Raw genomic sequence first — 13,831 nt, forward strand, 5'->3', positions numbered from 1 at the left:
CAGAGGACATGGAAAAAGTTCCACTAAAACTGTGTCCGATGCCTCTCTCCTCGTCTTGTAGATGGCAGATGGCCACCCTTCATATCAATTATGGATTTAGGACCAGGGAGACTACGTTATCCTACTAAATTTCCTATTGTGTGTGTGTGTGTGTGTGTGTGTGTGTGAGAGAGAGAGAGAGAGAGAGAGAGAGAGAGAGAGAGAGAGTTTGGAAGTTGGGATTGGAAGAAGTGATAACAGGATGGAGTCAAATTAATGAACCGCAGATGGATCTAAGACACACAGGGGCCAGACACTGTCACTGTCCCATCTATAACCCCTCAGTATTTACCATTCCCTTAAGCACCAACCCAATTTCCAACCGCCAGTGAACGTGTCCCTGCCTGAGAACTCCCTCATCTGAACACTACTCTGCCATCATTACAGGCAGCCCAGAAGGGCCAGGAAAGTAGTGCCTCCTGGAAGCCCTCATCAGCGACGGGTGGGAGTTCCCACAGGATTAGGCCCCAGTTGCCCACTGTGTAGCTTGCTCTATAATGCACGCTTTTTTGCCTTCCTCCCCTTCCCTGTGTCACTTCTCTACTCCACACTGGTACCTCTGGGACCACCCTGGTAGGGTCCTCCATTTCTCCCTATTTTCTTTCTCTGTTCTATACCAAAACAGTGCAAGAAATGGACCCTGGCCTAAGCCAGAATTCCTGAAACCTAAATATAAACACTATACCCTGACCCCTTCAATGAGGCCATCCCTAGGTAGAACATCCAAGGTGCAGCAGCTGCCTATAAGTAAGTTCCCCCAATAAAAGCTTCAGAGTGATCCCCTGGTATTTAGTGCTTCTTTCTTTGGAATCCCAAAAGGGCCCACTGGGGACAATTTGGGACACTACCTGTGGGAACTTCTTGGTAGAAGTTTTGGAGGCAACTCCAGCCTCAGTGGGCCAAATGACCTCCCCACAACCCACACTGAAAAAGCACTTGTATTCAACTCCTTATTTTGGAGTCTGCTTCTAGAAGAACCAGAAGTATGTGTCAACAATCTACAGAGCAGCTCATATTTACTAGATGTAATGCATACTTTTTGGTGTAGATTCATTTCCTTTATATTCCTTACTTCTTTTTCAAATGAGTTGTCTCTGTGTTTATTTCTGCTTTTGCAGTGCTATAGTGGAACTTATAGCTCCTGAATGCTAGGCACATGCTCTACCATTAAGCCACACCCCGACCTCCAGCTATGTTGTATTATAGGTCACTAATTCTAACACATTCACCACTATGTGTCAAGCACTAGAGATATAGCAGGGAAAAGGACAGACCAGGGTCCTGCTCTCATGGAGTTATAGTCAAGGGGAAAGACAAACCCGGAATAATTATTTTCAAGAGAAAATCATGTAATAATAAGGAAAGAGGGGAAATCAATAGTGAGACTCAACTTAATCTAGAGACAGGGTCAGTGCCTCTTAGAGGAAGAGACATTGTTCTTGACATAGGAAGGACACTGGTAGATGCCACCATCTCCACTTAGCCTTCCTAGCCAGAACTTTCTTTTTCTGTTGTCTAACAGCTGCAAACAGGACAAGGGGTCAAATAAAAAGCTTGGAAGAGAGATGTCTTTAACACAAAAATGCAAAAGAAATCCCAAATCACCAAGAACCTTTATTTTACTTCAAATAAACTTAAAGAGCAATAAAATTATCATTTTCTATTCATAAAACACTTTTACATCAATTGCACTGAGAGAAAAGTGAAATCCCTGAGGAGCCAACAATAAATAATAAAGTTAAAAACAGATCTGAATGCAAAGGCAAATTTCCTGAGCCTGTTTCAGTTTGGGGAAGTCAATGGTCCTTTGCAACATGAATTTCTCAAAAGGATAGTCAACTGATGCAAGTTTCCTGCTATGATAAGAAGCTGTCACACTTAGAAGCCCCTTATATTAAAAGGGGGAAATAATTAATCTTCTTTTAGTCATTTTTTTCTATAGTTCCAGGAAAGTTATTGCACAGGGCAGGAGAAATAAATATTTGCTCCTTGTAGTGACCTTTACAACATACAAGCAATAGTGCTGTTTTCCTTTTAACTAAAATGCACCATTTTCTCATTGCTCAAAAGTTGTATGAAAGGTACATAACACCCCATAGCTTATGGGTGACAGAGGAAGAGCCAAATATTTGTAAAAGGGTTAGACTGACTCTTGAAAGATTACAGGGTCTAGCAAGTTTTCAAAAGATTGTAAAGACCCAGAATTGAAGATAATCTAAATGCCATATGTCATTGACTCTAGGAACTTTTTTTTTTTGGTCACAATTTACTGTCTCAAATTCAAATGGGTTTGACTGTCAACAGGCTGTCACAAACCTATTGGCACCTTCACTACCCCACCTTCGGAGTGGTACATAAAATAGTGGCATAATTTACAATCTACAGCTTCTCAGATTATGTTAAATATGCTGCTCTGTAATTCAGTACACACGGTGATTCATATTTTTTTAAGTTTAACATTTAAGTCCTAGTAATTTTCCCAATTGAAAAAAGATGCTGGCAAAACTATTTGGCATTTTTAATTTTAATTTTAGCCTGAACATCACAACTTCATGAAGAGTTAGTACGAGTGATGTGGAATGAGCTTGCATACTGGGTCCAGTTCCATCTCTCATCTGCTGGCAGAACTGTAAGGAAACTGATTTCACACTTCTGGGCCTTGTTTCTTCATCTGTAAAATGAGAATGTGGCTTCTAAGTCTTCCAGCCAAAAAGGAGGGTAACTTTAAATCTTGAACCATGAGAGTGTGTTGCTGTGAGATTCCAAAGCCATGCTGCTCTGTGGCTCAGGATACAGAGCAAAAGCCAAAGCCCAAAGCCAAAGGTGCATCTTCTGCAATTGACAGCTCAGTCTCCACTGCAGCCCCCTCTCCCCACGGAGCACTAACAGGAAACAGTTCCCAAACAGAAAAAAGTTTATATTTAAATACATATATTTAAATACAAATCCCAAACAGCAAACAGTTCCTTTGCAGTGGGAAAGTGGGAAAGAATTATTTACCAGTCTGGGGCAATTTGTAAACTTTGTCAAAAAAAAAAAACTGTAGCACTTTACTAACTTGAGTTGATGTCTACTGTAAATTTTAAATATTCAAGAATTGCAATAAGGGTTCACTTCAAAGTCTTCATGATTGACAAAGTTCTAGATTCTGCTGCTCTGGGTGCCTCTTTTCATGCCACAGAAGCACTAGCTGGAGAAAGCTTCCTCTTCTGAAAGAAAATTACAAAGAAACCTCACTTGAATGACCTATTCGCATCACCTTCAGAGTGTATTAACCAGAGTAAGTGTTGCTTAGTCAAGGAAAAGAAATGGTGAGGAATGGAAGCTTCATGCAATGAACAATGAAAGGTGATGATAATGGAAATGCTTTATGGTAGATAACACAAGTATTTATATTTTATATGCATTTTTTTAAATTAAAAAATTATAATGTCTTTACCTAAACATGTTAGAATTAAAATCAGGAATAGCAACTTAAAATACACACACATACACATACACACACACACACACACACATACACACACACACATACACACACAGAGAGGAGAGAGAGAGAGAAACAGGAATAGCAGCTAAAATCAACAACCACAGAACAAATCACAAATTTCAAAATCTTTCTGTTTAAATTTTCATTCCAAAGTTTCACTCAAAACTATTTTAAGTATTGTAATAAATTGCTTAACTGGTTTATTAACTAAACCAGGCTCACTTCTTTAAGATTCTCTGTAATTTGGTCAATTACACAGGTAAATATCAAGCCTCTATCCATTGAGCTGGTGCAAACATTAAAATTATATTACTTGAAAGAGAGAGAACTCAAGTAAATGTGATGGCACTAGCATCTTGCACTCATACATCAGATTCTTGGACTCTGGGGAACTAGAGTTTGGGGTCAATGCTATTATATTCTACTAGAATATAAGCTTTACCCAAACAGGTAAGGGCAGAAAAGAAAGATTAAAAAAATAAAAAGAGGGCTGGGGTTGTGGCTCAGTGATAGAGCACTTGACTTGTATGTGTGAGGCACTGGGGTTCCATTCCCAGAACTGCATATAAATAAATGAACCAAATAAAGGTCCATCAACAACTAAAAACAAAAAAATAAAATAAAAAATAAATAAATAAAAAGCTCTTGGAACTGCCAATGCCCTGCCCATAGCCATCATCTGCAGTGTTAAATGGAACAGGTTTCCCCTCTAAATTCCAAGTCGTTGATTGATTTATTGTGTTCTTGCTCTGTGTCTCTAATCAGGGCTTTGTACCTCTCGGTGAGAAAAAGGGAAGCTTATGAAAGAAAAAAGCAATGATGATGGGTTGTAAAGAGTACAGTTTATTTGTAGGCCAGAAAGATATATCTAGTTAGAGAATGGAGTATTTTATTCTCCAATTTCCATACCTTTTACAGCCAAGTTGCTTAAATATGAAATACATTTCTTAAGCAAGAACATGTATTTAAATATAAACGGATACTAGTTAATTATTCCTATTTAATTAAGACAATTTGGCTTCTGTACTATGCAGTAAAGTGACTATAAGTCACAAAGTAGGTATTATTAGAGGACTGAAGCAATGTATGATGTGCTAACTTGCAAGCACTTTTCAGTGGATAGAACACCGTAGGAAATCCCTTGAGAGCACTGTTAAATCCTGTTTTGTGTCAGATGGGGTGCACATCTGTAATCCCAGCTACCCAGGAGACTTAAGCAGGAGGACCACAAGTTCAAGGCCAGTCTGAGCCTCTTAGTAAGAACCTGTCTCAAAATTTAAAAATAGCCATAACACATGCTTGTAATCCCAGAGGCTCAGGAGGCTGAAACAGGAGGATAACGAGTTCAAAGCCAGCCTCAGCAAAAGTGAAGCACTAAACAACTCAGTGAGATCCTCTCTCTAAATAAAATACAAAATAGGGCTTGGGATGTGGCTCAGTAGCTGAGTAGCCCTGAGTTCAATCTTGGTACCCCCAAAACATAAAAAAAAAATTTAAGGGCCAGGAATGTAGCTCAGTGGTAGAATGCTTGCCTAATATGTGTAAGGCTCTGGGTTCAATTCCCAGTACCACAAACAAAACAACCTGTTTTGTTTCATAACTGACAGTAAATATTACTAATACCAGGCCAGTGAGAGGAGGTGGGAGGCTGGTCCAGTTCTTTTATGATTTCCTGTATCTCACTGACCTACTTCTTGTGATTCCCAAGAAAAAACAAGATCAAGAAAATGCAAATAGACCAACCCTTCAAAACAGTCTTTCATCAAAGAAGTAATACATTCTTCTTGTAGCTAAATTAGAAAACAGGATAAACAAAAAGGAAAACTACTACCTGTTCAAGTATATAGCCTTTCAGACTTTTTCTTGGCTTCTAAATGCCTATAGGGTTGTAGCCCAGGTAAGCCCATTTGGGTTAAAAAAAAAAAAAAAAAAAAAAAAAAAAAGCTTTATGACAGACACAGTGCTACATGCCTGTAATCCCAGCAGCTTGGGAGGCTGAAGCAGGAGGACGGTGAGTTCAAAGCCAACCTCAGCAAAAGTGAGGCACTAAGCAACTCAATGAGACCCTGTCTCTAAATAAAATACAAAATAGGACTGGGGATATGGCTCAGCAGTCAAGTACCCCTGAGTTCAATCCCCAGTACCAAAACAAAAATAAAAACAAAAAACCTTTATGAGGAGTTTCACTGAATTTTTTGTTTTCTTGTTTGTTTGTAGTCCTGGGGTTGAACCCAGAAATGCTCTAACACTGAGCTATATCTCCAACCCTTTTTATTTTTTTATTTTTACATTTGTGAAGACTGCTTTTCATTTGGGGCTTGTTCTAAGCATCTGAGTGCCAAGCAGAACCAGCCACTATGAGACAGCTGACTTTCTAGTGCTCTTCCAAGAATCCTTGTGGTTTGTGGGTTCAGAGCAGTGACATTCTGGAGGGGGATGGCCCCTGTGACTCCAGGGTGAACGTAATAAGTGTGACGACATTTACATTGTTTTCAGTGACTTCTCTTTACTTGACTTTTACCCACTTTTAGAGGGAAGGAGAAGACACTAAAAGCTAAATGACTTAAACAGGGAGGGCCATGTGCGCGTTGTTCATGAGCACGCCTAAATGTAGATGTGTAATAGCTATGAAAGACTTTAAACAGAGCAGAAAGAATCATAGGATAATTAATTAAGGGGAAATACCCTGTTCAATACATAAGGAGTGTTTCCAGTCAGCTTCTGGTTGTAGGATCCAAAGAGGTCAAGCTGAAATGACAGCACACCCACCAGTGTGCTGGCCTGTCACAAGGCCTGGTTTGTTTGTGGTGGTGTCATAAAGAGGATTCAAAGGCCTCGGAAACACAATCACCAATCCCAGTGCAACTTGACTATGTGAAAATTAAAAGTTCTTACCTTTATGTTATTGATAGAGCAAACTGTAGTCATCAACCAAAGAATAATCAGGGTCATCTACAGAGGACAGAACATAAAACAGCATTCTAACTGTTTTTTTCATGATGGATCTTAACTCTTTTCAAACCAAGGTACTCTACTTAAAGATTTGGGTGACTACCTTTTTGTAAGGAGAAAATGTATCTGGCAATGAAACCTATAACTGTCATGACTACAAACCAGAGAACATTCTAGAAGTCCCTATTATGACTCCTTCATCCAAGTCTAGATATTAGTATCCGCAGTAAAGCCATCTTCAAAAATTTACAAAATAATACTCTACTATCATGTATAACTAAAAAGAACAAAAAAAATATACAAAATTAAGTCCCATATAATCAACTGGTAATTATAAGAAAACAAGAAATAAATTAAATCAATATATTATTCAAAGATATGAATTCAGCACTATATATTCATCAGTCATTACATTTTTTACTGAGCCATCAAACACAAAGTTATTTTCTTCCCTCATTCCTTTGAATGCTGGTAGATAACATTTTTTTTCCTTTAAATAGTAAATATTTTTAAGGACCTACTAGGTACCTAGGACTATATTAGGTATAGGTAGGGTTTCAAGAGAAGATAAAGTGCCTGTCCTCAGGGATCTTGTAATTATTCAGGGGGAAAAAAAAACTAACAAAAAAATGCTGAGATGTGTGGTTCTCCCAGAGGAATCCTAGGAGTTCAGAGGAAAAGGGGACTGACTACCAGTGTGATCAGTGAAAGATCCCATTATGAGCAGTGTACAAAATACATAATATTAAGTTACCTACTTTCAGATATGTATACCTTCCATAAATGACATGTCTGTGTAATCCAAAGGGGGGAATTGTATCACATGATCCAAGTTGAAATAATCTCTGATAAAATTGTCTTATAACAAGTTTCTTTTGGTTGTAAGTGTACACAGTAATTCATTAGGCTTTTTGTTGATCTATTTACTAAATAATAATTGTTTATAATTATAATTATTTTATTTTAAAAAAATAGAGATTTCTACAGTTCTTAAGGGACAAAAAGTCCTTTATAATATTTTAAACATTCATTATTGCTTCTATTTTAATTCATTTCTGATATCAATTTATTATAAATTCTCAAATAATAAATCTATGGTTTCACTCTATCTAGTTTTCCACAGCCCTAATAAAATTTTATCATTGTTAGCCCTTTTATACAGTGGAAGAACCTCTAGAGAAAGCCTCTACATCAGAACTCCAACAGGCTTGAGAATTTTAATCACAGGACTACAAAATTAATTTTTAGCCATCAGATACTGTAACATCTCTGTCTCCCTAGTCATTGATGTTAACTTTCCCTTTTCTCAATATTTCCTAACCTTCTAGCCTTTGTTACATTTCCTGCAACAATATGATGTTTTCTTTCCCACTGTACTGAAAGTAATAGCAATACAGTCAAAGTGAAAGTGTTTGTATGCACATGTACATCTATCATGACAACAATAAAGGCAGGTTTGAAGATCTCAAAAGAAAAAGTTTCTTTTGTCACTTTAGTAGTTAAATTCTCTTGGATAAGCTATAAAATAAACCACCAATTACCAAATTTCACTCTGTGACAAACAGTATTACCATGAGATTCTAATACAAGTTCATCCTATTTAATTCAATCCTATTTAATCCCTTCTTACCCCTTATTTCAAAATTTTAACTCTTCAATCTTAAAGAAAACCTGACCTAAGAATTTCAAAAGGCCTTTCTTGATGGCTTACCTGGTACACTTTTAGGAACTGGGAGAGGTCCTCTCCTGTAAGAAATGAAAACCAAAGTCCTTCACATAAGTTTGTGTTATTTTCATAATTTCCTGCTTCATACTACAAGCACATTATACTCTTATCAGCTCTGGTTTTTGCACTAAAGGGCAAGAAAGCTCAGACGAGGCAAATGATCTGCAGCCCTGACCTATTGAAATCTGAGGTGCAGACACGATATGGTGCCGAGGGGCAGATGGATTAAAACCCCAGCTATATGGGCAAGATGTACGGGTCTCCTTGTTCATCAGCATTTTCTTACATAGACAGAAATACTAACAGCTCCTACCTCATTAATTATTGTGAACAGTGCCTGATGTTCTTAAATACGATAGTGAACATGCAGTCCCTCCCAAACACTCCCCATGTTTCCTACAACTTAAACAGAAAATTCAACAGCTTAGACTTCTAACTGACTTTATATAAACAGAAGTTTCTCTTCCTTCAGGATCTATAATATGAGAGGCAGCAAAATTTTCCTGTTAAGGGCCCAGTAGAAAATGATTTACTGTTTCTGTCACAACTCTCTTCAGCTCTAGTGGAAAAACATAAACAAAATATAACCCACTAAGAGTGGCTGTGTCCCAAAATGTGTCTCTACATGAACACTGAAATTTGAATCTCATAGGATTTTCACATCATGAAATAGAATCCTTTTGATTTTTTTCAGCTATTTAAAAATGTAAAAACTTAACTCACAGACTCTACAAAAACACATCAGCCAGGCATGGTGGTGCACACCTGTAATACCAGAGGCTTGGGAGGCTGAGGCAGGAGTCACAACTTCAAAGCCAGCCTCAGCAAAAGTGAGGTGCTAAGCAACTCGGTGAGACACTGTCTCTAAATAAAATACAAAATAGGGCTGGAGATGTGGCTCAATGGTCAAGTGCCCCTGAGTTCAATCCTTGCTATCCCCCCAAAAAATAAATAGACCAGATTTGACTCACAGGGGCCATAGTTTGCTAACTCCTGCTATAAGTATGAGATACATAAAGGAATAATAGTGATCACATTCAGGCAAGACATAGTCCTCCTTGAACTATGACCAATAAAATCCACTTAGCACTTGTGCTCAAAGCGCTGTTTCTAAAAACCTAGCAACTTCACTATGCAGAGGCAATGATAGATCTGTTCCAACTGTCTTGTCTTTGCATGATAAACACGCCCATTTCTGTTTGTCAATTAAAAATAAACTTTAAAAATAGACTATGTTTTAGAACATTAATAATAAAAATATTTATTAAAAGTATTTTCTTCATGTGAAAGGCAGCTGGTTGTTACCTTGCCAAGTTAGGCCCTGTGGTCTTTCCTGGTGGGGCGGCATTCCGCTGCGGGCAGTAGAAATTCTCATACATGATGGGTGCTAGGAGAGTCATGGAGGAAGGACACATTAAGAAGCTGAAGGCTGGATCTGCAGTGTCCCCCCAAGGCTCATACATTACAGGCTTGGTCCACATCCTGGCACTATTGGGAGAAGTGGGGCCCAGGAGGACACCTTGAGGTCATTGAGAGTGTGCCCTTGGAGGAGATTGTGGACCCTGGTCTCTCTTCCTTCACTTTTTCATATCCCAGCTGGGAGGAGAGCCACTTGTTCTGTCACATGCTCTCCCCATGATGTTTTGTCTTACCATAGGCCCAAAAGGAACCAGCGAACCAACCATGGACTGGAACCTCAAAACTGTGAGCCAGAATAAACACTTTCTCTTATAAGTTTCTTTATTTCAGTCAGTAAGCTAACTCAGCAGGTGTCTTACATTCTCAATGACATCTGACAAGAAAGACTAACAGAATGGCTTAAACAGTTCTCCCCGTCCCAGCCTCTTGTCCCCCTTCACCTGGTGGAATATGTCCAGTTTTGCGTTGATTCACAAAGTACTCGATGTCCTTCTCAATGCTGCACATTTCTAAAGTTTTACGAACTTGTTCATACATCTAACAAAAAGAAGATGAATCCTTAGATAAAAGCAGGTCAGTGATAATTGTGGCACAGCTCCTTTAAGAAGCAGGTTTGATCCAGTCATAGTTGGGGGTTGGGGGGATGCACACCTGTAATACAAGTGACTTGGGAGGCTGAGGCAGGAGGATCACAAGTTCAAAGCCAGCCTCGGCAATTTAGTGAGACCCTAAGCTACTTAACAAGACTCTGTCTCAAAATAAAAAGTGAAAAAGGGCTGGTAATGTGGCTCAGTGGTTAAGAGCCCCTGGATTCTAATTCCCAGTACCAAAAAAGAAAAGGAGATTTGAGCCAGGCATGGTGTCACTCAGGAGGCTGAGGCAGGAGGATCACAAGTTAGAGGTCAGTCTGGGCCATTTAGCAAGGCCATGTGTCAAAATAAAAAGGCCTGGGAGGTGTAGTTTTAGTAGTAGAGTGCCCGTGGATTCAAGCCCCTATAGCACACACACAAAAAAAGAGGTTTGATGAATGGCTGACTCCAAATTTTGAAAAGAAACAAAAAACATTCCCAGGTCCCAGACTAGTATAATGGTTTTTGTGAATATGTGCTATTCAATTTAAAAAAAAATATTCCAGGAAATAAATGTATCTTTGTGTCAAGACAAAAATTTAGGCTGTAAATTGTTTAAAAAAAAAACACCCATATTACAAAAAAACTAGATACAAAGTCCCATGATACAACACCAATACCACATACAAATACAATTGCTTACCTTGAAGAAAAATTTTTCCATTCAATTCTAAGGGTTTTCTGGGTGTTGAGACATTCTTTTAAAGTGAGTGTGTCGTCTAAGTGAGGGTAAGAATGGCTATTTCTCAGCAAAGAAGTTTGGGATAACCTGAGGTTATGCTCTGAGATCTGGGGACCTGAAATGACTGTGTACAAGTAAATCCTAGACAATGGCCATGGAAATACAGGAGAAGAACATCTTCAGCCCTGCAGGGACCATCAGCCTGGGCACAGGTCAGTCTGCAATACTTGGTGCTATCCTGATTGACCTTATTACAGACCGCAGCAGTCTCTGGGACTCACATTCATGCTGTGACATCTGTCTTCCATCCATTAAGCTGTCTTTGAGTTCCCTTCTCTGCTCTCCTGCCTTAATTCTGAATGTCTTAATTAGAAAGTCATGGATCAGGAGTCAGGCAGGTTGCATGTTTTTCTGGGCCCTTGTATCAAGTTAATGTGTGGCCTTGGGCAAGACACTTTGCCTCTCTCCATGGGAGCAGGGAGAGAGGATGGACTAATAAGCCCCTGGGGTTCTTTCCATCTAATGAACCCAGTACACAGAGCCACAGTCTTCCGTAGAGCCTCTCACTTACATCATCACTTTTGACACATTGTTGTGACAGCTGATTCACATGTACCCACAGTGCATTCCGGAAGAAGTTTATTCGTTCACATTCTTGAGCCTCCAATACCTACAGAAAGACAGTTATTTGTACACACATATGCAAACAAAGAAGCCATCCTTTAGACTGGATGTGACTTAAGTAGTGTCAACCTTCAATTGTCTGTAAGCTTATTGTCTCATGGGGTACTCCCCCACCACCACCACTGAAGAAGCTCAGCACTAACAACATAAATGGATCCTAATACATTTTAACATAAACAGGGCTAGATAGAGTTCTGAAGGTAAGACATAATGATGACCAGAGACAACAGTGTTCTAGCCTGAGTTCCAGCAGACATTTCCAAATGCCTTATGGACATGTCCACCCATGTAGCCTGCCAGAGCCCCCACGCTCCCCTCCTACTAATTTGACAAGCAAAACTGTCATAATTATTGAAGCTAGTTGATGAGGACATGGGGTCTCTCTTACTTGTTTTTTGTCTTAGGGTATGTTTAAATTTTTCCATAATAAAAAAAAAAAGTTAAAATAAAAGTCACTGCCTAAGCAACAGTGTTTTGGATATAAGCAAATGCCAACTTTTGAAAAATCAAGCTATTCAACAAAGTGGATGATGTTCTATTCAACATTAAGTGTTGTATGTATTAACATTTTTAAAAACATTGAATGCCATAGCTACTACATTTTTTAGGCTTCTTGTAATACAAAACTTGAGCGAGGCACAGTGATGAACACCTTCAATTCCACTATTTGGAAGGCTGGGACAGATGGATCTTAAGTTCTAGGCCAAGTTCCAGCAACTTACCAAAACCTCATCTCAAAATTTAAAAAGAGGAGGTGAGGAGATGAAAGACTGGGGATATAGCTCAGTGGTAAAGCATCCCGGTTTCAATCCCTACTACAAAAAAATAATTATAATATAAAACTTGAAATATACACCAGTAGAGAGAATAGTATAATGAGTCCCTGTGTGTCCATCATCAAACATTTATCAACCCAAGACTCATTCTGTTTTACTGGTATCACTACCAACTACCCTACTACCTGGGTATTTTAAAATAAATGCATTATTTCACCTGTATTTTTATTATAGAATATTTCATATAGAATCATAGAGAGCAAAATAGTGAATACCCACATACCAACCACTCAGCTCTGTCAGAATCTTGGACCATATTTTTTAAAATATTTATTTTTTAGTTGTAGTGGACACAATATCTTTATTTTACTTATTTATTTTATGGGGTGCTGAGGATGGAACCCAGCGCCTCACACATGCTAGGCAAGCACTCTACTGCTGAGCCACAACCCCAGACCATTTGGGGGCCATATTTGCATCAGATTTTGGTGAACTCCCTGTGGGACTTCCCCAATATCTATCTCTTTCTTCAGTTCCCCAGAGATGACCTAGATATTATCATTCCCAAGCAGATTTCAGTAGTACATCTGCATCTATGAAATGTATGTGATATGACTTGGCAACTTTTAAATCATATAAAAATGGGCTCATTCCAGGCTTTTCATGAGGGTGTGAAGTTAGGAAAATAAAGCAGAAAAAAGTCCTTTAGTGGTGACATAGTGACCAACAGTATCAAATGGTAGAGAGAGGTCAAAAAACAAACATTAGAAACCACAAAGACTGGGCTGGGGTGTAGTCCAGTGATAGAGCACTTGCCTAGTATACACAAGGCTTTGGGTTTGACCCTAGTACCACAAACAGTAAAATAAAAAAAGTGAAATGGGGGCTGGGGCTGTAGCTCAGTGGCAGAGTGCTTGCCTAGTATGCTGAGGCACTGGGTTCCATCCTCAGCACCACATAAAAATAAACAAATAAATAAAGGCATTCTGTCCATCTACAACTAAAAAAAAAAAAGTAAAATGGAATGGTACAAAGGCCCACTGGACCTCACACCAAGGAGATCTTTGGTGACCTCTGAGAGAAGAGGGAGCAGCTGAAGGGAAGCAAACCTTAGGCTGTGACAAGGATTAGAATAAAACTTCAAAACTCACAGCCAGGGCTCAGCACTGGAGAGAATACAGAGGGTAACAAAAGCTGGTGGAATGTAAAGCTAGGAATGACGGAGTCTGCATACAAGACAGCAGCCATTCATGTTAAGAAGAGTGCCCAAGTGGGTGGGAAAAGGCCAACTAAATGGGATGAGATCTCAACAGGGCAGGGAGCCACCCTTTTTCACTTCTGACAGGAGAAGGGGAGCTATTGATCAGTGGTTCTCATATTGAATTCACAGAAGTCTCTAGATCCCGAGTTTCTGACTCTGTTGGTCTGGACTTG

General features: G+C 39.0%; 1 protein-coding gene across 1 annotated transcript in view; it reads right to left on the reverse strand.

Moving 5' to 3' along the window:
• Positions 1-1,633: 1,633 nt before the first annotated feature.
• Positions 1,634-13,831, reverse strand: part of PSTPIP2 (proline-serine-threonine phosphatase interacting protein 2) — a 70,683-nt gene continuing 58,485 nt past the window's right edge. The window contains exons 10-15 of the mRNA XM_081262967.1: positions 11,509-11,607; positions 10,067-10,163; positions 9,513-9,594; positions 8,193-8,227; positions 6,425-6,481; positions 1,634-3,248 (exon numbers count right to left, since the gene is read on the reverse strand). Coding sequence (XP_081119093.1) covers positions 6,432-6,481; positions 8,193-8,227; positions 9,513-9,594; positions 10,067-10,163; positions 11,509-11,607 — 363 coding nt within the window. The 3' untranslated portion in view covers positions 1,634-3,248; positions 6,425-6,431. The remainder of the gene's footprint in view (positions 3,249-6,424; positions 6,482-8,192; positions 8,228-9,512; positions 9,595-10,066; positions 10,164-11,508; positions 11,608-13,831) is intronic.

This window comes from Spermophilus citellus, assembly GCF_964194105.1.
Source record: "Spermophilus citellus genome assembly, chromosome: 12".
NCBI lineage: Eukaryota > Metazoa > Chordata > Mammalia > Rodentia > Sciuridae > Spermophilus > Spermophilus citellus.